The 26,725-nt window shown below is 35.1% G+C and overlaps 1 protein-coding gene and 1 long non-coding RNA gene across 2 annotated transcripts in view; one reads left to right on the top strand and one right to left on the bottom strand.

Moving 5' to 3' along the window:
• The window catches only part of LOC132692157 (bifunctional heparan sulfate N-deacetylase/N-sulfotransferase 3), a 182,651-nt gene that overhangs the window by 7,461 nt on the left and 148,465 nt on the right, over positions 1-26,725 (bottom strand). Inside the window, exons 7-13 of the mRNA XM_060654300.3 lie at positions 25,803-25,985; positions 23,489-23,585; positions 19,321-19,444; positions 14,866-15,040; positions 11,698-11,868; positions 10,059-10,168; positions 215-317 (exon numbers count right to left, since the gene is read on the bottom strand). Coding sequence (XP_060510283.3) covers positions 215-317; positions 10,059-10,168; positions 11,698-11,868; positions 14,866-15,040; positions 19,321-19,444; positions 23,489-23,585; positions 25,803-25,985 — 963 coding nt within the window. The remainder of the gene's footprint in view (positions 1-214; positions 318-10,058; positions 10,169-11,697; positions 11,869-14,865; positions 15,041-19,320; positions 19,445-23,488; positions 23,586-25,802; positions 25,986-26,725) is intronic.
• Positions 1-26,725, top strand: part of LOC144616145 (uncharacterized) — a 251,109-nt gene that overhangs the window by 181,426 nt on the left and 42,958 nt on the right. The gene's annotated exons all lie outside the window — the stretch shown is intronic.

Raw genomic sequence — 26,725 nt, 5'->3', positions numbered from 1 at the left:
TTCAAAATAGAAACTTCTGTTGTTTTCCTTTATTCTTGCATGACAGGTAATATATCACTGGAAAAATCAAAACAAGCAACCTGGATACATTGAAATACAAATATCACTTTTAGTTTTTGGAGGGGCTACATTTTTATTATAACTACTTTCATAAAAAAATACATATTACTTATTGTTTGCTTATTTAGTTTGCATTTATAAGCTCTGTACTTACATCAGGATCCATTGGAGGGTATTTTCTTCCTTTGCTTTTTCCAAGGCATTTTGTTTTACCTTCTTCCAATAACTGACACCAGAAGCCTTTATGAGAATCAAACCTAAAAAAAATTCAAAATACAAAGCACAAAAAAGTATTTTGCAAGCAATTTATAAGACATAATGACCAAAAACATGAATATATTTTTGGATCTTAATCTATAACCAGAGAAACTGGTATATTTTTTGACTAAGTCATTTTGCATAAAGTCTTTTGGCATACTTCTAAATTCTGAGTCCATCTGTCATATTTGTGAGTTTGCCAGATTCCTAATAGAAAAATTGTCAGCAGAAGGTCTCCTATTAATAGAAATTAATAAGCCTACCTTATTCCTCTGGAAGGAAAAAGTTTTATAAATTTCAAGTCAGTTCTTTTCCTGTGTAGGGTTTAGAAATGACAAGTCAGGTTTCATCCATATTTATGGACTTACATAGTACTTGTACCATACAATTGCAGACTAATAGAAAAGAAAGGGTTTCGGTGTGCTATGGAGTGACTAATTTTAGCATTTTCTGGCTATAATCCATTTAATTTTCTTCCAGAGCACTTTCTTATTTCGGTATGAGCTCTGTATTAAAGTAACTGTACCTATAAATGTGGATTTGCATGGCATAATTGTAATCAAAATAATAGTAGCACATTAAATTTATATTTTATTTATTATTTTTAGTATATTTTTTGTTTTTATTTTAATTCCAATTAGTTAACATACTAAACTTATGTTTTAGTTCACCAAAATGTTTTTACTTTTTATTTTTTTTAAAGTTAATTTATTTTGAGAGAGAGAGAGCATGGGAGGGGCAGAGAGAGGGAGAGAGAGAGAATCCCAAGCAGGCTCTACATGGTCATTGTGGAGCCCTATGCAGGGCTTCAAACAAAATAAAGGTCAGAAATAGACCAACACATCTACAATCAGTTGATTTTAAAAAATAGGTGCCAAGTAAATTTGATGGGAAAGAACAGTGTTTTAAATGAATTAATCTGGAAAAATTGGATATCTATATGGGAAATATGAATATTGACACTTACTTACACTGTATAAAAAAATTAACTTGAAGTCAATCCTAGACCTAAACTTAAGAGGTAAATCTATAAAAATTCTCAAAGTAAACAGGAAAGACACATAGGGAAAACACAGGGTGGTTCAGTTGGTTAAGCATCCGGATTCAGGTCAGGTCATGATCTCACGGTTCATGAGTTCGAGCCCTGCATCAGGCCCTGTGCTGACAGCTCAGAGTCTGGAGGCTGCTTCAGGTTCTGTGTCTCCCTCTCTCTCTGCCCTTCCCTCACTCACGCTCTCTTAAAAATAAATAAACATTAAAAAAACAAAACACAGAAAATCTTTGTAACCTTTATTTAGGCAAAGATTTTTTTTTTTAATGTTTTATTTATTCTTGAGAGAGAGAGAGACAGAGCATGAGTGTGGGAGGAGCAGAGCGAGAGAGGGACACAGAATCCGAAGCAGGCTCCAGGCTCTGAGCCGGCATCACAGAGCCCGATGTGGGGCTCAAACTCACAGACTGTGAGATCATGACCTGAGGTGAAGTCGGAAGCTCAACCGACTGAGCCACCCAGGCACCCCTTTAGGCAAATATTTCTTAAGGTGAATGCTAAAAGAAGAATAATGATAATTTTGGACACATCAAAACTAAAAACTTTTTTTCTAAAAAACTTAAGAAAATTAAATGAGAAACCATGGATTGGACAAAGGTATTTGTAAAACATAGGACTGGACTACATATGTAAAACATAATAAAGGACTTGTATCACAATATATAATTCAACTCAACAAAAAAGATGATAATACCAATAAAAATTGGGTAAAAGTTTGGAACAGATACTTCATCAAAAAAACATATGTGAATGACCAATAAACAAATGGAATTATTGCTTAACATAATTAGTCATTTAGGAAATTCCAATTAAAATCACAAATGAAATACCACTACACGCTCACTAGAACAACAGTTTAAAAAGACTAATATGAAGTGTTGGCAAAGATGTGGAACCTCTAGAATTGCTATACCTTTTTGGTAGAAATTAAAATATTACAGCTACTTTGGAAAGCTTCTTATATATCTTAGTATATAATTACTATATGACCCACCAACCCCATTTTAAGGTGTTTACCCATGAGAAATGAAACATGTCCATACAAAGATCTGTACACAAATGTCTGTTGTAGCCACAAATGGAAACAACCCTATGCCTATCAATTAATGAAAGGATGAACAAATTGTGTTATATCCATAAAGTTAATAATAATGATTAAAAAAAGAGCTAATTACTGATAGATGTAACAACAGGGAGGAATCTCAAAAGCACTATGCTAAATGAAAGTAGGTCATTGGTTGCTAGTGGACCAGGAGTGAGGCGAAAAGGATTGACTGCAAAGAAGCACGAGGAAACTTTTTGGATTAATGGAAGCGTTCTATATGTTGATTGTGGTCGTGTATACAATGTACGCATAAGTCAAAATTCATCAATCTGTACATTAAAATAGGTAGATTTTATTAAATATGAATTTTACATCAATAAATCTTATTTCAAATTATACTGTGATTGTGTATGTATATGTATGGATGTGATTTGGAAGGTACTCTTTATGTAGCTAATCTAGAGTTTTTATAACATAGCCCTGTGAAAAGATTGCAAACCTAGATTTCTGCCTCTGTACTGGTTTGGATATTAGAGACACTAAAGGATGATTCACATCCCACTTATGCAAAGCCTATTTCTCATCATTACTGACACAATTGTGTGAGATCAGGACACAACATGGTATGTCTTCATGTTATTTATATTCTTGTTTGAATCAGTAAGACAACTGAATAAAGTAGTCCCATATTCAGAGGCACAAGAAAAAAAAAGCATTAATAAAGACTATTACTTAAATAATCTGTACATGAAATCTGGAAAGTTCTTTTATTCATTCATTCATTCATTCATTCATTTGAAAACTGGGAAGTTCTACTTTTTTTAATATTTCTACTTTATTTTTTTGAAAAAGAGAGAATGTGAGCAGGGGAAGAGCAGAAAGAGAGGGAGACAGAATCTGAAGCAGCCTCCAGGCTCTGAGCTGTCAGCACAGAGCCCAAAGTGGCGCTCAAATTCACAGACCATGAGATCATGACCTGAGCCAAAGTCGGATGCCTAACCGACTGAGCCACTCAGGCACTTGGAAAGCTGGGAAGTTCTAATACAACAAAATTTCTGGAAATCTGCTATTGATATAGTATTTTTCATAAACATTTTGTCCTTAACAATTTCTACAATTGAATTCTGACTCATTTTAAGTATTTAAGTGATCAAAATTCAGAATCCAGACCATTATTATTATTTTTAATAATATACCTAACTCTAGATACATGTCTGGAACATACATATGCCTTAGGAAAGAACATTGTTTTTAAAAGACACACTGAACTTCACACATAATATAATTAAGAATCAAAATAAAAATAGGTTTTTCTTTCATCTCTGCTAATTGGTTACATCTTATGCAGCAGGCTGTCATGCTTGGCTTTATTGAGGAAAAAAAAAAAAACTGTGTGTGTGTGTGTGTGTGTGTGTGTGTGTGTGTGTGTGTGACATATAGCCCAGGCATCTGTATGCATATGTTCATAGGCAATGGCATATGTGTACTGGAGTGGAAAAGAAAGGAAGAGAAATGCAGAAGGGAGATCATGTTTATTTTCCAGGTGACTTGAGCTACAGGTGAAGGGATTGATGTTGACCTTATGAGTTTGAAGACATCAACAATGCAATTTCATAGCTCACATGAAGAAGCTTGATAGAAAATGGAGAAAGATCTCCCTACATCTGTTTAGAATATCAACAGTAACCCCTTAAGATTAATCCTGTTACTGCAGGCACTGATATCTGATGGAACAGCAAGAAACATCCTTTTTTAAAGTGTAGGCACTAGACGTGGCTAGGACCCTTCTTTAAAGGATTTCAGGAAGTAAATAAGTTTTATGTGTTGTTTACCGCTACAGTTAGCCGTTCCTGGAGGAAGAGATACTTTGTTAATCATTGTATCCCAGAGTCTTGCACATAGTAGTCATTCAATAAAACTTTGTTGAATTAGAGTAAAACAAGAATGGATTGGCTCTTAAATATCTATAAAATATCACCTTGATGTCTAGAAATAACTGGAAGAGACATGTAGGTAGGGACAATCAAAGTTCTCCAACGATTCAGCCTCCAACTGGCAACATTCCTATATTAATGATAATGTGGCCTTAATTTTACCCTTGGGCAGGTGAATCCTAGGGAATATTCAAATTATACTTAGAAGGTTCAAGCATGTTTAAAATGCCTTTAAATTGAAGTAACATTTCCATGGGAGAATAGTGAACTGAAAACAATGCAGGTAAATCTCAAAACCAAAACACCATCATGTAGGTGTTATGGAACAAACACAGAAGTTATTTTTTGTTAGCTTTTTTTTTCTTAATCAATTTCCTCTCTACACACATGCTTTTATGATTTAATGAACCATTTTGCTGATGCCCATTTTATTTTTAACAGTTTTCGAGGTTTAATTTACTTATCATAACACCTATCTTAAGTGTTCAATTAAGTGATTTGTAGCAAGTTTATATAGCTGTATAGCTATCACCGCAATCTAGTGTTAGAACATTTCTATAATTCCCCCAAAACCTTTAGAGCCCACTAGGGACAATCCCTGCTGTCACCTCCAGCCCCAGGCTAGCACTGATCTGTTTTCAGTCTCTAATATGTCTTTTCTGGACATCCTCCTCCACCCCATTTTTTTTTTTTCCTGGTGTGGATATGCCAAATTCTGTTAATCCATTTACTGGTTGGTGACTATTTGGATTGGTTCCATTTTTCGGCTATTATTAATAATGCTTCTGTGAACAAGTCTTTGTTGGATGTAGGTTTTCATTTCTTGGGGTAGACTCCTAAGAGTAGAATTGGATTATTTGTAAGCTTGTGTTTAATTTTTAAGGAACTGCAAAACTGCTTTTCCAAAGTTGCCATATTATTATACATTATTATCAGCAGTATATGAGGGTTCTAGTTTCTCCACATTCTTGCTAACATTTGGTATTGCCTTTTGGATTACAACCATTCTAGTGGTGTTTCAGTGTGATTTTAACTTAATCATATCACTGTGATTGTACATTTATTATGCAGAGTGATTGTGCATCTGAAGATGGATTCTTTTATAATACAGTCTGAGACAACTTCAAACGCTCATTTTAAGGTTTCAGTCTTTTAAAGAAAGTACTTCCTGTTGGTGTACTATCCATTAATAAAAATTCATAATATTGTTTTTCTCTAGTTGTAGCGTCTCGTGCCAACTCGAAGAGCTTAATAGATTGGAAGTGCAGGCTCCAGTGGATTGGCTGAGTTTCAGTCCTGACTCCTCAATTTATATGCTGAGTGACTTTTGGCTTAGCTTTCTGTGCCCGTTTTTTTTTTGTTTGTTTGTTTTTTGTTTTTTGTTTTTTGTTTTTTTTTTTTTTTAGCTGAAAAATGGAGCTAATAGTACCTCTCACACCTAGTGTTGGTATGAAGCAATATATGTAAACATATAAATGTAGAACATATACATGCATATTGATTTTGAAAAGTTATGAACACTCTGAAAAACAAATTCATCATAGGAAATTGGAGCAGACTATCTTCTCTTTCACTACTAACCACTGCTAGATGCTCTTTCATGGGTAGTCTAGGGAACAACACATTTTGGCCATCATGGCTACTTAAAATTTTTTTTTTAACATTTATTTATTTTTTGAGAGACAGAGACAAAGCACGAGTGGGGGAGGGGCAGAGAGAGAGGGAGTCACAGAATCTGAAGCAGACTCCAGGCTCCCAGCCGTCTGCACAGAGCCCAACATGGGGCTCAAACTAACTGCAAGATCATGACCCTGGAGCCCCTATTGTGGCTACTATTTTTTTTTTTTTTTTGCTACTAAAAAAGGTTTTAATGTGGCACATTTTTACAAAGAGTCATCTAAAATGGGATGGGAAAGACTTCCTGGTGCATATAAATTTGGTTGCCAGGGAAATGGTATTAGAAACAACTGAAGTCCTTCTTGGGGTCCCTGGGTGGCTCAGTCTATTAAGTGTCTGACTCTTGATTTGGCTCAGGTCATTATCTTACAGTTCATAAGCTCATGCCCCACATTGGAATTCTCTCTCTCTCTCTCTCTCTCTCTCTGCCCTTTCCCTGCTCATGCTCTGTCTCTCAAAATAAATAAATAAACATTAAAAAAAAAAAAAAGAAACAATTGAAGTGCTTCTTGAATTTTGAGGCAGCTTCAATTCTTTATGACTGTCAAGCCCCATCCACAGAACCGAACCAAACCCACAGTCTTTATTTACCCCTGGCCTTCAAATTCTTATTGTCCATTTATAAAAGTTTTTACAGTAAATTAATATTAAAAATTGATATAACTCAATCTGGTCTCTTTTGTGTTTACAAACAGGTTAACTGAGAAATAAAGATATCAGGTTCAGGTATTTAACTAGTATTTCTTTCTTTCTTTCTTTTTTTTTGTAAATATTTATTTATTTTTAAGAGACAGAGAGACAGTGTGTGAGCAGGCAAGAGGCCGAGAGAGAGAGGGAGATACAGAATCCGAAGCAGGCTCCAGCTCTGAGCTGTCAGCACAGAGCCCGATGTGGGGCTCGAACCCACCAGCTGTGAGATCAAGACCTGAGCCGAAATCAGACGCCTCACCCACTGAGCCACCCAGGCTCCCCTTAACTAGTATTTCTAAGGGTGAAACCTCTTGTCATGAACATTGATAGCTAGCTAGAACTATTAGAGCATATATTCATGGAAAAATAAAAAAATTATACTTTTCCTTTTACTTTATACAAAGTAGCAAAATTCCATGCTACACATTATTTTTACTGCTTTCTCTCAAATGATTAGTTGGCTCTAAAACACTATGTAACACACTACATGAAAGCTAAAATGACGTCAGTATATCAATCCAATTTACAATTTAGGCATAAGGTTTTGTTGAACTAGAATTGTAAAATGCTGATTACCATAATTGAATGAAAAGTTCCTATTTATATTGTTTAAAACTTATACTGTTTATTTAAATCACATCCATTCTGACCAAGAAAATCAGATTTTTTTTCATATTCAATACGTCATTTAAAATTCATGATGACAGTACTATGTCATTTTAAGGCATCGTAGACTATCCAATGAGTGTATGAAATTTGGAACTCTTGAGTACTTCCGTTAGCAATTGTGGAAAGGAATAAATAACACTCTTGACAATGGAAGCTGATTGACATTTTTCTTGAAAATAATTTTGAAATAGGGACTTTTTTATATTGAAGATAATCAGTTTATAGAGTGCCTAAATTGGAGTACTCTTTCATGCCAAGCCTGTTCAGTAAAGTCTTTATGTAGACCTGGTTTAATTCATTTATTCTACTATGTGCAAAAAACTGGATTTATGTGATTAGTTGAGAATTCATATCTGCTTGGAGTTCAGTACATTCTTAGAGGAGTTTAATTATTTTTTTAAGTACCAAAGATCTAGTCTTCACTATCACTAGCAGAAAAAAATATGAAGCAATAAATGACATTCCTGAGAACATACATTTTGTTTGACCCCCAGTGATCCTCAATATGTCCAAAGCACCACAGAAAAAAACCTATCAGTACAGTTATTTTACCAAGAGTAATTAAGTTATCAGGGCAGGATTCAGAACAACTGCAAAAGGCTTGGTGAAGGATGATTCAGACTAAGACAACGACATGAAATTCCAAATATTCTACAACAGGTACACTGCTGATTTTTATAAGATGTGTAAAGCCAACTGATGATTGACAAGAAAATATAAAAAGAAACTGAATGGCTATACATTATCTCCATCAGCAGGGTAAGAGCTTGGAAAGCCCTGCAAGATGAGAAGCCATGGTTTTAGAGACTACACATATCTTATCTTGCTACTTCACCCACTGAGCTCCATAGGAGGCTAGAGAATCACATAACGGGCAATTTTAGCCAGGTACATCCCAGGTGCAAAGCGATCCACAGTTCTTTGTATGTAGTATGTTGCTCTGATATTACTTCTCTTAGGTTTACACTCCCTTTTCTAGGCAGTAGAGGGGAATAAAAAGCTTGCTGCTGAGCTGGATGCAAAGGGGACAAATACACAGCATGCAGGTCAAGGACCATTCCATAAAAAAAGAAATTATGTCTTTATAGAATACTTCACTTCTTTTTTTCTGAAATACAATGCTTTGCTATATGCTGTATAAAAAAGACCCAAAGATAAGCCAACTTGAAATAGAAAACTGTTTAGAAAATAAAAGCTTTCTTTTCTAAGAGATACTTAAAAAGATATAAAGCAGAAAGTGGACTTCAATTTCTAACTGCAAACTAAAATCACTCAGCTTTCTTTAAGGTCAAGCCGGAAGTTAAATACCTAAGGCTAGTAGAGTCTGTGTTAGTACTTGAACTAACGCTCCACAAAGCTCTAATAGTACTCATAGTATAAAAACACATAGGTCAGAAGGTTAACAGTAATAAGAAAAGAAAATGGCTCTTGGGAAGGAAGTTCAAAAGTCAAGTTCCTATGTCCTCTAAAGCAAAATGTCCTTTTTACATACGTCTCTACATATGATTTCTGCAAGACATAAGCAGTATTTGATGTTTTTCTGCCAATCTTTATTGTAAGGGATGCTGAAAGGTAAAGGAATCCTGGCACTCACAATGTCTAACCTGCTGTAAGATAAAGTATACAATGAAAAGAGAAAATCAGTTATCTATAGATGTGAGTTTTATACTGAGAAATACAATGGAAGAATTCCGTAACAGTGTTTTTTAGTTTCTTTAAGGCTCAGTCTATGAGTCTAAAAATTAAAAAAAAAAGTATTATAGTGTAGGTCAGGTCCATGGCGCATTCAATTCTATCTTCCAGTTGCTCTAAGCACGTGAAATAGGAACAAACACAACCCTCATGAATATTATTGCTGACTATTATAATGAACAAAGTAAGATGGAGGTCTTATTTCAAATGCTAAGTGGAGTCCAGAGTCAGGTAAGAGAGCTACCTAGGGGGCAAAATTTCAGGAGGCACTCACTGTCAGGTATTTGCGGGGTCCTGAGAACGAGTGCCTTCTTACAGTACTAATGCCTCTCTTGCCTTATGCTTGTCCTGGCCCAGATGGTGTTAGTTACCTAAGGAAATCAGAAAAGAGCAGCAAAAGAAAACCAAACCAGAGCTGTAATTGCTGTGGCCTTCAAAGGAGAGGTGACAGGGTCAGATACACAGTGGGAAAAGACATAAAAGCAAAACATGGAAGTATGTGTAAGAGTAATAAGAGCATATCTCTCTGCCTATTCAGTCACCTACTGGGTGATTTCTTGCTGCATGACATTATTTTTGAAAATTGCACAAAAGACAGGGCTCATAAACCATCCAGTTAATCACCTCTTCATGCTTGCAAGAGTTCCCACTATTGTCTGTTAAACAGGTTTAGCACTTACTGACTTTTTTTAAGTAGCCACTTTTGTGGGTTAATTCTTGGTTTTAAGATTTACAATTATTTTGCTTCTCTGCTTTTCTTCTAGGGGAAATCTTTCATAGTTAGAAATCAACAGAGGATTTAGAACATTTCTTTGCCACACTGCTGAAAAGTTCATTCCCAAGTAGTTAATGTCAAACTAATCAGAAAATAATTAAGTTACATAAGGAGAAGCCAACATAATAGTTGCATCACCAAACTGCAACTTTTAAAAAACCAGTTCTCTAATGAAACTTCAATAAGTTAATTAGAATATAAACTTACGTTAAAGCTTCTGAGTAATTATAATGAGGAGAGACTCCTAGAAATTTCTGTACTTCATCCATCACTGTAGCAGGATCCATCCTTAGCTGTTGCCCATCAATAATTAGCAACTAAATTACCAGAGAAATTAAAAAAAAGACAATGCACATTGAGGATAGATGTGTAACTGTATAATTAAAAATTCGTGCACTCTGAATTTAGTCAATAAGAGACATTCTACTGAGGGCATTTGCATACATTGTTGTTAGACTTAACCAGACCAATCTCATTAATGACTTCGAATAAGAAATAAATCACACTGATTAAGTGTACTTAGGTTTTGTAATCTGAGAAGTCCCCAAAATACTATGAAAACAAAAAAGCCATTTGAGGGGACCAAATGAGCTTAAGAAATGTGATTACACATCACAAATGGAAACCAAGTTTAAAATAGGCAAAACTGGTGTGCCTGGTTGGCTCAGTCAGTTGAGCATATGACTGTTGATTTTGGGGTTGTGAGTTCAAGCCCCATGTTGGGTATAGAGATTACTTAAAAAAAATCTTAAGAAAACCCCACCAACAACAGGCAAAACAATGATTACATCATTCAAGATTGGAAGGAGCACTGTAGAAAAGAAGAAAAGTTGTAATAAGACCAGGTGTAATGACACAGAGGACATGTCATTCTCCATGAGTCCATTCAAAGGAGTAGCACTGTAAAGTTTTAAGAAATACTTAGATAATCCATTTGGAGAAAAAGACAAGACTCCCAGAGAACCTGAATGTGGACAGAAGTTCTTCAACTGACTGAGGGGAAGAGTTTGCTTGTTACTCTAATGAGGGAGGGGTGTGGCCCAGAAGATAGAATGACAGGTGACCATAATGAAAGACCACAAAGAGTGCAGTGCAACTTCTGCTCATACCTCTTCTCCAATATTTCTATTCAGTCTAGACTGGCATTGTTCCCTAGAATGTTCTGTGACTATGGGCATTGTTCTATAGCTGTGGTGTCTAAAAGGTAGCTATGGAGCATTTAAAATGTGGCTAATGTCATTGAGAAACTAAATTTTTAATTTTATATACTTTTAGTAGAAATTTAAATAACCAGATGTGGCAGCAGCTATCACACTGGACAGCACAGTCCTAGATACACAAGCATACACTACGTCCGATGTGACTGGACTGCTTTAAGCTATCTAAATGAGGGGCTGAGTTTGCAATCTAGGTTGATGTCTAGCAAAAAAGAGAAGCAAAGAAGGCAAGAAAAACACAAAGCTCATGAAAAATTCAGCAAGGTGGTTCAAAGGGAAATAATGACACTTAATTAAGAAAAACATTATTTGCCTTGTTTGGTTAAGATGTTCTCAAGTTTTATTCACAGAATAAGAATCAGGGATATGAAGCTTTTGAAGCTCTTGACAATCAAAAAGGGTATGCACTGGAAAATACAGCAGGGAGAATTATCCTGAAATACTTTTAGAAAGAAAATTAAACAGTGTCTACCTCTGCCTAACTATTATTCCTTGCCACAGTCTTATTATTTACAACTAAAGAGTAAAAGCCAGTAATGTTTTAATGAGTAAAAATTTCCTCTATCCTGGAGGCAAAGTCATCAACTTAATGAGATTGTAACATGATGGAAATTCTTATTGCTCAATACCTGAAAGGGAGGAAAATAAACAAGCCATCTCTCGATGTGGCTGGCATACCACCCTGGGATCAAACATCTCTTCTGCAAGGCTCTAAGCTCGGAGGGTGCACGGGGACCAGCTGAGATCACTTCGTAAAAGCTGAACTTCAGAGCTGCAGGGTCTTCATGCGATCGCTGATGCTATGATGAAAAGGTGGATAATTAAACTAACTTGAACTATAGGCATGAATAATTAAAAACCAATCTCTGCGACAAGTCTCGAAGCTAAAGGAAGGAGTGACTCACTGCTGGAGAGTTATTTGTTTTGCAATTAATAAGGGATGAAAATGTTTGCTTGGAGCATCAGGATTTAAACTTATGACACTGATGAGGGAATATTTTTGAGAACTTATTTGGCAGAGGCTGAATTCTTATTGATAGGCTTCCTTAACTAACTTTACTGACTTGTTTTCTTAGTGTATATATTTATTCTGAATGTAAACTTTTGAAAGTTGCATTAATGCCCCCCTTTCAGCCCATAAGCAAACCATTTGTTATGTCCATTGAGTATCCATAATACACAAGCACTCTACTGGTTCTGCCACAGTTTTGCTCCATCTAGAATGCAGTTTTAGATTAGAAAAGCCCTACTGGCTATTTTAAATGGAAAAACTACCTAAAACTCTGACATGTACATTATCTGAAATGCACAGCTTTTATCATATACTACCTAGCATCTAAAAGCCAAGATTATTTTACCTAATGGTAACCTTCCTTTGTGATGAATCAGAATCATTTATTGTACAGAAATGCAGAAAGCAGCAATCCAAATAGGAAAGTGTTTCATAATGGCTCAGGCTGAGGCCCATGGGTTTGAAGAAATCACCTTTTCCCTAAATTGACCAATAAATATTCAGGCTTAGTGGTAGGTTTGTGGATGTTTACCACATCTAGTTGAATAGCAAATTTGCTGCAATTGAGATTCAAATTACTACACTACAAACACTACTAGACTTTGTTAAGGCCTGCATTTTGCCAGTACAGAGTGATTTATTTATAATATTTGGGACATTTTGTTAGCTTACAGCCTTGAAACCTCCTTTTATGGTAAATTCTCAATTTCTCAGGGGATAAGTGGTTGCCAAGTTCCAATTTTCTTTTCTCTTTGAGTCAATTAAGGCTTATTTCTCTTTTCTCCAGATACCTGGTAGAAAAGGTAAAAGGCACAAAATCTAATCAGTCAATTTACAATTTGCTGTATACTATGATTTAAAAGATGGCTGTAGGAGTCTGGTGTCAATGCTTAGTGTGGAGTTGTGGATTTCGCCTTTCCAGGCTGTCTCACTTCCTATTATGCAGATTATTATCAATCTGCCTATCTAAGATTCCATCTGCTTTATTATGAGCTTTCCCCTACTCTGTCTCAGCCACAAAACCTTTCCTGACAATCTGTTCTTCTTTTTTGAATATGGAAAAACTACTTTTGTTAAATAACAAAAGGACCCAGTGCTGAGAAACTTTATTCTCTAATATTATAGATTGTCATGAATTATCTGTTTGAAATCCTATCAGTGGAAATGGAATGTACCACTCTTACCTGCAAGATCAGAGCTATGTGCATTCACTTTAGTACAGAGAAGCAGACTTAGTTCCAACCCAGGTGCAGGGTTTCAGATAAGGAGTTTTTGGTTTTGTTGTTTTGTTTTGGTTATTACCTTTGTCATTATGTGGTATCCTTCTTTGTCTTTTGTTACAGTCTTTGTTTTAAAGTATATTTTGTCTGATATAAGAAGCATTGCTACCCTAGCTTTCTTTTTGCTTCTTTTGGCATGGTAAATGTTTTTCCATCTCTTCACTTTCAATCTGTATGTGTCTTTAGGTCTGAAGTGAGTGTCTTGCAGGCAGCATATAGATAGGTCTTGCTTTTTTATCCATTCAGTCACCCAGTGTCTTTTGATTGGAGCGTTTAGTCCATTTACATTTATAGTAATTATTGATAGGTATGTACTTATTGCCATTTTGTTACTTGTTTTATAATTGTTTTTATAGGTCTTATCTGTTCCTTTCTTCTCTTGTCCTCTTCCTTTGTGGTTTGATGGCTTTCTTTCTTATTATGCTTGGATTCCTTTCTCTTTATCATTTTGGGTATCTACTATACATTTCTGATTTGTGATTACCATTAGGTTCATATATAACCTCTTATGCATATAGCAGTCTATATTAAGTTGGTGGTTGCTTGAGTTTGGACCCATCTTAAAACACTAAATTTTTACTTCCCCCATCTTATGTATATGATGTCACACTTTTACATCCTTTTATCTTGTGAATCCCTTAACTGATTTTTGTGGATGTAATTGATTTAGTCCTTTTGTGCTTTAACCTGTATACTGGTTTTATAAGTGATTAATCTACTATTTTTATTATACATTTGCATTTACCTGTGAAATTTTTTCTTTTCATAATTTTCTTACTCTTGATTATAGTCTTTTCTTTCCACTCAAAGAATTCTCTTTGATGTTTTTCAGAAGGCTGATTTAGTGGTGATTAATTCCTTTAACTTTTTTTTTTTTTGTCGGGGAAACAATCTCTCCTTCTATTCTGAATGATAACCTTGGTTGCAGGTTTTTTCCTGAATGTATCGTGCCACTCCCTTCTGGCCTACAAGGTTTCTGCTGGAAATCAGCTGATAGACTTATGGAGTTTCCCTTGTATATGACTGTTTTCTCTTGCTGCTTTAAAAATTCTCTCTTTATCACTACTTTTTTGCCATCTTAATTATTATGTGTCTTGGTGTAGACCTCTGGTTAGAAGCAATACTAGTCTAATACAGGTAAGGAGTTTCTGAATACAGCATTTCACATTTATCTTAACTTTATAGTTTCCAAGGAAATGGGGCCCTTAGTCTATTTTTTTCAAAATGCAGATGTGTAGAAGCACATATGCACATCCAAATATGTAATATTTTGTTATATTTTCACTTCATTAATATATTTTATTCAATTAGTGCAAAATTAAAAAAAAAAAAACTTGAGAAAGTATCTCCAGAAACAAAGAAAACTTTATCCACTTTTATGCAGATATAAAACTAGCAAATCTACTCTTTTATTGAGACCTGAGGTGGTTGCTATTGCTGCAAACCATCTCCCCTTCTTCATAGTCCCCTTCTTACCTGTTAGATTCTGTCTGTATTTTTCTTACCTGATACCAGGAATATGCTCGGTCTGAGGGGTCAATGAGGATGGTAATGATCTTTGCTTTCGGGACCAGAGAAGCTGCTCTTTTAGGAGCTTCCTCTGAGTGGAAGTAATTGGCACTCTTTTCAAACAGAAAGTCAGTGGTGACATTAGATGGGACTGGGAAGAAATCCATATACCTAGAAAAGAAATATTTCTCAAAATAAGACTGGTTTATACTCATACTCTGGTGACTGTAGATGTCACAGGTATCCCACAAATCATTTGTTTCCTAAACAAAAGCCTTTTTCTATAAGACATCTGTTCTATACAGTTTGCAAGGGAAAAGTGTATAGAATACTAATAATGTATTTTGAGAATGCTTTCCTAAATACATTTTCTTTTTGTTTTGCTTACTATCAGAAAAAAAAAAGGTACGGGAGATAGCAAAAATGTAGACACAGAATGATCAAACTGGAACAATAATCATCCTAACTATATAAAATGTATCTAAATGCAGAAATACTTTACAGAGAAAAATGTGTGAGTGCTGAACCAAAAGGAAAATTTGATCAAAACAGATGATATGTTCAGTTCAAAGACATTCTAAAAGGACTTAGACAAAATGTTTTTAACTTCATCACAAGTGAAATAATTTCCTTCTCGCTAATGTGGTGCTGTGGTTGCATTCAACTATAAAATGTTTAAGTGCAGAACACATCTGGTGTAAACATTGCCTATTTGCTTAACATTTTTTTCCATTTAGAGCCATTTATATTCTTTAGAATATTCATAAAATTTTAAAAAGTATGTACATATTTCTAAATATAAAATCCTATCAAATTTCCCAAGGTCAGGTCCTATATCCTTAAGTGGGGTGAGAATGTAAATCACCAGCAGAATGAACATAGGAATAGCTAAAGCCTTACACACAGAAATGTAAGACATAACAGAATTTGTATAATGTCTCATCTGTACAAAAGCTGTCAAATATAAACTAATTCAGCATGTGATGACAGATATTTCTGAGGGACTAAGGGACAACTTTTAAAGGAAAAAGAGCCTTTTTTGGAGAGCACGTGCAAATTTAACTTCTAGGGTTTCTTACATTTGATCATAATGGCTTCATCCTCCACTCCCACCCTCTTCAATTCATAAGCCATCATGACTTTGGGCTACCAAGATAGGGTAGTTCAGTAGTTACTGAGCAAGAGAGTCATTAGCATTTCTGTGATGACTTCTTTATGCAGTACGTTGTTTTCTTTTAGTCATCTCACACGATAAAGCTTCTGGTAGGATTCCAGTTGTTAACATATTGCAAAGTTTGGCTGGTACAACAAAGTGATGTCTTGAAACTCAGGGCAGTAAAGAAATCCTTTTATGTTTTCTGGAAATTGCCTTGGTGATATGTCATTCTGGCATCCTTTTAGGGGGAAACAGATATATAAAAATTTCTGGAAAGTTTGATCTGCTGTTTTGGTGTATAGTCTATTTGTAGAAAGTGCCACATTTTAAGATATTTCTTAAGTTAGATGCTCACCCTGGTTCCAGAGATGCTAAGGTTATCCCAAGTGTCTAGTGATACCTTATTTGGTCCAAGCTTGTCTCAGCCTTGCTTATTCTGAGAAAGGCTCAGAAAATCACAAAAGAAGGGCAGAAGGTATTGAATTCTGAGTAACTTTTAGTTTCTAAAAATGGTCCCACTTTCCCAGCAGTCCTCTCTATACCTGTAACAGTTTAGACCTTAAAAACCTCTTCACGAAGTTCTGGATCTTGGACCTATAATGTATTGATTTTGCCTGGCCCCAGAGGCTCATGGAAAAAGCAGGGGCCAGTTCTTGTTTGCCAGTATGCCCACATTTTTCTAGTGTAGTGGCTGGCACTTAGAGGCACTTGTAAAATGTCTGATGAATGAACAGGTAAATAAGAATTCAGCTTCATATTTTCAGGGTACAAATAGGTAACATCTGGGGAATATGAATTCAGATTATCTAAAGAACTGGTGAACAAACTAGAGTGTAAACCACTCTAGTTAAAAGTGAATGCCTGCCTCGTTTAAGCTTGGCTACTTTCATAATATCTCACCATCTTTTTTTACTGAAAGATGTGACTTTTGCAATATTCCACATTTATTTGTTACTTGGGTTGACTGTGAGTATTTCTAAGCGATTTAACTCACAGCTAGATCAAGACATTTAGAAGTTCTAAGTGCTAACAGGATTTTAGGGCTCCCCAAGTACCAGTCCAAGCCTTCACTTCATCCCCATGTAATTATAAAAAATAATACCAAACCACAGAATATAAAATTTAAGTGTCTGTATGAATCAAACATTTCTCTTGATCTCCTGATTGTAAATGTTGGCTATTTTACCAAAGATGGAGTGTTCTTATTTTCATCTGCCCTACTTTGCTTTTGTCCTCAGCTTGTGTTTAGGTTGCCTGTCAGTTAAGGCAGCCCTGGTTTTCCCCAGTTTTCTAGGAAAAGCAGTTCCATGGGTCCAGACTCACTGTGCCTGTGTTAATTCTGTAAGCCACCTTGGCATGCTGAGACCTACTATCAAACTCTTCCACTTTATGGCTCTGTGGTCCCAAAGGGACTATGGAGGTGCTGACACTTCACAGAGAGACACGGCCAGCCTGAGGACCGTGAATACATCTGACATCATTGACAGCAAAGCCAGAGTTACTGATAATAGACTGACATTTGCAGGTACTTTTGTTATTTGTGTTGTCTTTTATAAACATATAATTTGTCAATGCAAAAGTGTTTGCAATTGAGGTGTTTTTAGTGAGTTGGACTTAAAATCATTAGCTTTCTACTTATTTATGTCATCTTTTTGTAAACTGCTTAAGGGACATTTTGTCCTGTTATAGTGCCTTATATACATTACTGACTTCTGGACAACTTTTTAAAAATTGATTATTCTTACAGATATTCTTTTTTTTAAGTTTATTTATTTATTTAGAGACAGAGAGAGTGAGCAGGGGAGGGGTAGAGAGAGAGGGAGAGAGAGAATCCCAAGCAGGCTCTGCACTGTCAGCGAGGAGCCAGATGTGGGGCTGAAACTCACAAACTGTGAGATCATGACCTGAGCCTAAACTAAGAGTCAGACACTTAACTGACTCAGCCACCCAGGCACCCCTTTTCTTAGAGATATTCTTAAATCCCAGGGACTTCAAGTATTGCATTCCTCTCCACTTTTTTCTTTTTTTAAAGTAGGCCTCACACCCAGAGTGGAGCCCAGTGTGGGGCTTGAGCTCACCACCCTGGGATCAAGACCTGAGCTGAGATCAAGAGTTGGAAGCTTTACCGACTGAGCCATGCAGGCATGCCCCCCCCCCCCCTTTTAAAGCAGCTTTTAATCACTCCCTTTAGTCCTAATGTTAACATATTTTTATTCTACTGTACACAGGCATATATATTTGAGTCAGTGGTCAAATAGCAGCTGAAGTGGTTGATGCTTTCTTGGTTCTCACAGTTGTTATTTAACACAATACAATTAATCAATATCAAGCCCTGTTTGAAGAGTTGGCAGTGAAATATATTGCAGTTAGAATATATGTAATTCCTAGTAGGTGCTCAAATTATCCTCAACTCATTTCTTTTCTTTCCATTTGGACCACACACAAGCAACTCTTGAGGGGGGGTGATACTTATGAAATTGAGATCATGCAATTTGACAACAGAAGTTAATATATAACAACCCTTTATGCTAAAATACATGCAAAATGTTTATGCTCATGCCCTAGAATTATTATAAAAATTCCATTCTTTCATATCACTTTCTGCCTAGAATTTCTACCTTAACAGCAAGACTTGCAGATATATTTTGTGATTAACATGTTAATTTGCAACATATATTCCTACTATATTATTATATTTTGTATGTATTTGACATTTTAACTTTTATTTTTAATTTAATTATTTTCCTTGCATGGTTGATATAGTTCTTATTTCAATTCAAGACCAAAAATTAAATATTGCTGATAGCTTTATTTCACTTATTTCATTTATTTCATTATTCATGAAATATACACAAATTTCTAGTTCTATTTATTTATTTTTTTAACCTAAAATGCCAAAGCAAAATAAAAAAAATATATAGAGGGACTGTAGCATCACTTTAATGCAAAGTGCACAGGAAGAGAAAGCTATGAAAGTGTTTTAAGAAGAGAGAGGAATGAAATTTCTGGGTGTTACAGTATTTCTCTAACTTCGTATCTGTAATAAGCATCAAAGATAATTAATGCAAATTCAGATTACATGTGGGCCTCTTGAAGCAATGAGTCCCATAACAAACTGAGAAAAATTTCTTGTGAATAATTTCTGTGCTTCTTCATTTTATTGACTCCATTTCCAAGGTACAGAGGATAACTTTTATTTGTGGCTACAAGCTTCTATGTTTATAAATATTAGCACTAATTTTTATACTGTGCATAGTATATATACTTTTAGATTTATACTAATAACCCATCTTACCAATCAATCCCCCTGTGGTAGTTATTTCTATTAAAGAACTGTACCTCCTCAAAGGTTTTTGGGCTGGGGGAGTTACTAAAGATGGAAGGATGCATAACCAGGAACAAATACAAAGCAGTGGTTCCTGAAAAGACAATAGAGGTTTAGAAATTAATTAAATGAAAACAGATTCCTACCATTAGCATTTCAAAGTCATTAATATACTAAGTATTGTAATGATCCAAACAGATACATATTAGTACTCCTTGAATTAAACTGAATAGGTAATCAGCATTTTAAAAGAGGCATGTTGGAAAAATGGAGTTAAGTGTGATGTGAGAAAAGGCTTGTTGCAGGGACTAGGAGAACTGGTTTTTGACCTCATCTCAGTCACTGATTTGGTCTGTGACTTGGCTTTTAGCTTGGCTTTTTTGGTGGGAAGTCACCTGCCTTGCTTATTTCATAGACTTTCTCTGGGGATGAAAAGATATGTTGAACCTGAAGATATTTTGGTATTAATAAGGCATTATATGAATGAAAGACATCATTATTTAATAGAAGATATTACATCACTAAAATCATGTAGCTGAGTTCTCCTATAAGTTCTTCCTAAGGCCTATGAAAGCTGATTAAATTTGAGACACAATTTAAACTTTCAACACGTTTGTTTAAATTTGAATATGCTTACTTAAAAATGTGATATCAAAAATAGGTTTTTGGAAAAAAATTGTGTCCTTTCTTAGTGATATAACATAAAATTTGCAATTTGGAAAGAGAATGGCATATCACAAGTGCCCATATGGATCTGTGACTATTGAGGATCAAGAGTATGATTTTTTTTCCAAAATGAGCAATGTCATAGACTGTAAAATTAGTGTTTTAGAGCCTAAATTATGAGCTAAAGGGTACAGATTAGGTTGCTACAAGAAAAAGACAATCTGAGTTCAGTTTGCCTAAAATTTAACCACATGCTTGCTGTAATTGTAATTGTGTTTATAAAATCATACTATTAAAATATTTCTGGTCCATGTATTCGGTCTTCTTAAGGCTCTAGTTTCCACTTCTCTGTTCTAATGTGGTTTATATCATTATACAATCTGATGGAGCGGGACCTGTGAATTATAGTCTAGGTCAATAATAGCTAGCAGTGGTCTTCAGACATGGCCTTATAACATTTCTCTCACTTGGAGAAATTACTTTCTGATTTTGCTTAGTAATAATGTCATGTTGCCATCTGTATTAAATTTTGAATTTTCTTATCTCTCTGACAAGCTCTATTTAATATTGTACTTAAATCTAGTATATCAACACAACAGAAAATTTGTTAAAATAACTCTGTCAATAGCAAAATTGTCTAAAACAATGAATTGAAAGAGGCAGTGTTTCTAGATTATATCTTAGCCAAACTATGAACATTTTATCTATACCCATGGGTACCTGTGAGGAATGAAACATAGTAATCTATGATATACAAAATAAAAATGCTCTTCACAAGCTTGACCTAAAACAGTGGTTCTCACACTTTAGCATGCCTTAGACTAACCTGGAGGTCTTGTTAAAACACAGAGAATCGAACCCTATCCCAGAGGTTCTGATTCAGTACACTTTGAAAATCACAACTTAAAAGAAATGTGTAACAAAATCTAAAACTTATTTGGGGGAAAAATGTTCCATTACTTGAAATCCGTAGTAGAGTAAAGCTTTCTTGAACATGGTGTTTAGAGTCAGGTAAATTCTAGGATCAGGATTCTATTTCTAACACTTATCAGTTGTGTGAATGTGAACAAAAATATCTAAGCTGAGACTTAGTTTTCTTATCTGTGTAGTGGGGGAAAAATACTTAGCTATCAGGGTTTTATGAGGGTCAAGTAAGACAATCTGTATAAAAGTACCTAAATAGCTTCATATCTCAATATTAGTAAAGTATTTTTTAAAATAACAGCTTTTATGAGATAAAAATTCAATAATGCATTTAAAAATTGAAAAAAAAAGTCTTTGTGAGGATAGGAAGTATGACCATTATAATGTGAAAAAAGAAAAGAGAATTAGTTCCTTTCTTAGATCAACTGAAAGCATTCTTTTCTGAATTTTATTTTTAAGAATTGTATTCAATCATATTGTTTGCTTTTAATAGCATGACCAGCATTAATAAGACAAACTGAAAAAATAGACATGTAATTGTTTGCATAGTCAGTAAAAGGTATCATATAATTTATCAGTGGTCAGAAAATTGTTAGATTGCGGTTTCTGAACTCTGTCTTTACCTACACTTATTCTTGGGTCTGAATAACCTGTCCTATGTGTGTGTGTTTGAATGTGTTTAATGTGTGTATGTATGTAAAACAACCACCTAATCACAGACACACACATTCAAATAACATCCATAAAGCTTCAGTTTTATTTTTTGTCAGTTTCAACACTAAAAATATTTGAATATGCATAAGAATATACATCTATGCAAAATTATTCAGAAAAATGCTTCTGATGAAACTAAAGTTAAAATGAAGCTATTTAATTTTTATGTAACTGATGAGAAGATATGTTTATCCTTTTAAAACATCAACTTCACAAAATATTGATATACATAGTAACATGGATGAATCTCAAAAGCATTATCTTAAGTGAAAGAAGTCAAATGCACAAGACTGCACATTTTACTCTTCCGTTTATATGAAATTCTAGAAAAGCAAAACTATGGTACCAGAAAGTAGTTTCCTGTGACTGAGGATGGGGGAGGGGCATTGACTGCAAAGGCACATGGGTGGAGAAACTTTTTAGGGAGACAAAGTGGGGTTTTTTTGGTTTTGTTTTTGAGACAGAATGTTGTGGTGGTTACACAACTGTGTACAATTGTCAAAATTCATCAGAATTTTCATTTAAAATTGGTGATTTTTATTGCATGTAAATTATACCACTACAGAACTGGGAAAAAAATTAGTTTCCATAAAAAGGAGATAAAAAATTTTCTTCCAAAGGTAAATGTCATATATAATTGTAACATAAACATTTGGAAACACAACTGAGTTTAAGATGGCAAGTACTGATTCTTCCATCTGACCATGATTTTTAAATGTCTGCACATCTAGCATGAAACAAGAGGCAGCCCTTCCTGCAGGGCTTTCTGGAGTGAACTCGATATGCCACGCTTCAGAGAGACATGATCAGTAATGACAGTGGGAGTTCGCTGAAAAGACTTTACTTTAGGTATTTTTCTAGCTGCCTCTTGACTTTAAAATACATAAGGCCAAATGAAATAAACAAGGACAAGAAAAGTATTTATCATATTCATTATTGTTTTCAGATTGATATTGGCAAATGGGACTAAGAGAAAATGAATAGGCTAACCTCTCTGTGTACATTACATAAAATTTTCTCCAGTTATTTTTAGAGAAATGAGGAGACGGAAGGTATTCCCCTTAGAAGGGGATATGGTTGAAATGGCTGTTTTCTGTGAAGCCAGAATCCAAGAGCCCCAAATAATTTATCATGCAGGAAAGAGCATGGATATTTGGCATTTTAAAGCTTCCACTGGGTTTCATTTTAATACTGATTCTTAAAGAGACAAGAAGTTTATGGGGAGAAAAAATTGCATGCCAATTTAAGAAAAGGCACAAAAATTGCATGCCAATTTAAGATTTCTCCTGGGTATGAGTAAATGCCTTTGTTAGCACAAAGTTTTGTTTATGTCTGGAATTCTGCTTGTCAAACATCCTTTAGATTTTTAGAAAACAGTCATCTCTGCAAGAAATAGTTTAGAGATAAACTGTATCAGGAAGATGGCAGGAAGAGGCTGTTTTTCTGGAAGGGATTTATTATAAAGAGTTATCGATACTTATATGTGTTTATCTCGACTTTTGATGAAATCCTGTCAGTCACTTTTTAAACATGTTAAACATTTAAAAACGTTAACATTTTTAAATTAAGGTCTTTGGCAAAAAAGGAATATTTGCTACCAAATTGCTGGATATTCAAACAGTGTGACATTTATTTTCATCTTTTTCACTTTAAAAAATTCCTTGACAAGCATTTAAATACATTATCAAGCTAAACAAACATTATGTCAGAGAACCAATGTGTTATTCATCCATCAGTATATATAGGAATTTTGAAAACTGTTTATGACAAGAACTCACTGTCTAGTCATCAGGAATTTTATACTGTTTGGTTAATCATAACAAAAAGCTCTCACCAGTTTTCTGGGGTCCTATTACCAAGAATTTTGGTAAACGATCACAGGTTTTTTCTTTAGACCAAATGTCTCTGTGGCGTTTGTCATCACAAGGATTCTAAATGGGAGAAGAATACAGAGATGTATTTTTTGATAAGTGGCCACTATGCTAGAGTTTTTCAACTTCTGTCCTTGAAAAGATATTCCAGGAAGCAAAGCTATGCGACTTCTTTTAAATGAAAGCTTTGAAGTGGCATCATGGAAGCTTTCAAGTAACCCTTTCCATCCTGAACCCTTTCCATCCAACCCTTCCATCCTGAAGTTGAGTGTCTACTGAGGGGTTGGGGGGAGGGGAGACAGCCTCATAGCACTGAGATTTAGTATTTTTTCTGCTTTTGGCCGTTCTACATCTTAATTGTGTGTGTGTGTGTGTGTGTGTGTGTGTGTGTGTGTACATGTGTGTGTTTTAAAATAGTGAGCTCCAATGTAGTGTGGGGCAGGGACTGTGCTTCCTGCTAACCTAAAAGAAGATACACTCTAAGCATTCCATAAGTAATTGAAATACAATGTGTAAGATTTTTATTCTAAATAACTTTGAGCTGTTTTGCTGTGCTTCAAAGAGATACAGATCTGGCCATAATGATACTATTTAAAGAGACAGCAGATTCCTTTCAGATATGTATTACTATAACTTTGCAGAGTATGATTCTAAAAAGCACTAAATTTCAGCAAAAGGGTAAAATGAAGGTGAAATACTATCTTAGGGATCTGCTTTTGGTGTATAGTACATAAACCAAACCCACCATGCAAGATGTATCTAGAACATCCATAATTTCCACTGCGAAGTGCTCATTATGTGAAGACTTAAAAGTTCCCTTTAATACTACTTCAGATATAGGCAATCAGGACAGCACTTCTATTCAATTAATACTACATATGTGTGCAGTTAAAGGAACTTTCTGCTTATTTACAATAAGCAACAGATGGTATGACTAATTCTTTTTGGCTGCTGTTAAAAAAAGTTGTTTCAAACCTGTCACCTAAAATAATAATGATTTCAGTTTAAAAGTAAGGTGTTAAATCAGCAGGAAAATTGCATGTCTTTCCAGTGGCTAACATTTGGTGATATTATGCAGTGGTTAAGGAAGAAAGATGTGCATTATAGTAACTGCAAAGTACTATATAGTGATAATTCCACAACCACTGACTTTCACATACTGAAATGTGTAGTTATGTCTCTTCTTGGAGTTACCTGTTCATGTTCAGGTGGTAATCAGCTCATGTTCAAAGCTGAATGCATTGAGTATGTAGTTCAGATCTTGCTGCAACCTTCTCCTTCTGATGATTGTTATCACTGTGCCATCAGCTCTATTAGCAACTCTCTAGTAGCTCAGTAACTCTCATTTAGAACAGTACTGAAGAGCACAGCCTCTGGAGCTGGATGGCCTGGAACTGATTCCCACTCTGTCACACAGTGGCCTTGTAAAGGTGTCTTAGCATTTGCCTGCCTCGGTTTCTTCATCTATAAAATGGGATCATAACTATACCTACCACACAGGGTAGTTTAAGGATTAAATGAGTTAACATGTAAAGAACCCAATGTGACACATAATAAGCACCAAATAATTATTTGCCATGATTATTACTTTCCCCAGAGTACGGAGTAGGCAGTTTAACTTCAAATTATGTTTCTGCAATTCTGGGACACATGAGCATGTATGCTTTGAAATCTGGGTTATGCCTAGAACAGTTTGCATATGCCATGTGTGTGTGATATTTTTTCTTAAAAAGCTCAGTAATTTTGCCACCCAACACTTTTCCCATATCCAAAGTAATTCCCAACTAATACTTTTGAAGGCTGCCCATATTCTCCAGCTGCTGGTGTACCCCGTGGTTCAGAAAGCAGACGTCAGTTCTGAACTCTTCTCCCCTATCCCTCTGATGTTATTTAGTCATTAGAGATATAAGATGTGCTCTAGGAGGACTAGCTGGCTACTTGCTTAGCATACAACCTACTTACCATTCTTCTACTCTTTTCAGCCTATTGCAGTCTGCAAATTGATCCCCTGCTCTTGACTGAAAACATGACTCCATTGAACCCCCCACTGAGCTTGTAGAATTTCATAATTTCTAATGGGCATAGGAACAGAGAATTTGGCCCACTACGAAGCAATAATACAAAACTGCAATTCAGGAGGAAATAGTTTCTCAAATCTACCAACATTTCAAAAATGTAGCCCCCTCCCCACCCCAGATGCCTTCACTTTTCAGATAGGATTATATAAAATTTGTTTATGGAATTACTTAATTATACTAATTATTGAACAAATATTACCTGCCAGAGAGGGTCTTTTTGATCAGGAAAGAGCTCAAAATACTTGTGAGCCAGCTGCGCTGGAGGCAGAGTCTGAAGTCGCAGGTTCGTCCAGGTCTGCATGAAGTTGGCCAGATTAACAAAGGTATATAGTCCCAGCCGGTCATTCCCATAATTGGACAGATGTGTCATGAAAATGCTGATCTGAAAAAGGCAAATGAACTTCAGTGTAAACACAAGTTATTTCAACCCTAGGGGGAAGTGCAATCATAGCAATGCTAGTTTTTAAGTGGTCTTTGCACAGGGTTTAAATTCATGACATGTTTTGGAACTGTGGACATATCCCAGATACTCTCATTATATTAATGCATATTAGAAGATGTGTTATTAGTAAGACGTGACCATTTTTTTCTGAGGTTTTAACATATTTCATAATAAAAAACAAGTCCAACTGCCATATATCCATGTTGGTGCAATTAGTTGGATGCTGAATAATGTCCTAGATGCTCACACATAATGGCTTCATGTTATGCGACCTATTCATACTTTGTGGCAGCAGAATCTCTGGAGGTTGGGATTTTATAATTTGAGTCTACTTAATTTGGCTTTTAATGTAGTACTTCAAATTAAAGAATATAAATAATCAATGTATCACCAATATTAGCATTAAGTGAATATCCTCTGATTTGTATTTATTAAAGGCCATAATTCCAGAGGACTAGGGACTAAATTTTTACTAAAATAAGTATTAACTATTTTCCATCAATAACACTGTCAAACCCTTTTCCATATTCAGTGAGTGTACTATTTCCAGCATCAAATACCTCCTGTAAGACAAATTTTCAATGTTTGGCTAGATAAAATCAACTCTTCCTATGGAAGCAGCTGACCTAGATTGAATCCATGCATCGAAAACAAAATCACAGTATTTTCTTTATAATAAA

Source organism: Panthera onca, chromosome B1 (assembly GCF_046562875.1).
Source record: "Panthera onca isolate mPanOnc1 chromosome B1, mPanOnc1 haplotype 2, whole genome shotgun sequence".
Classification (NCBI taxonomy): domain Eukaryota; kingdom Metazoa; phylum Chordata; class Mammalia; order Carnivora; family Felidae; genus Panthera; species Panthera onca.
This window is presented reverse-complemented; position numbering and strand designations above follow the sequence as displayed.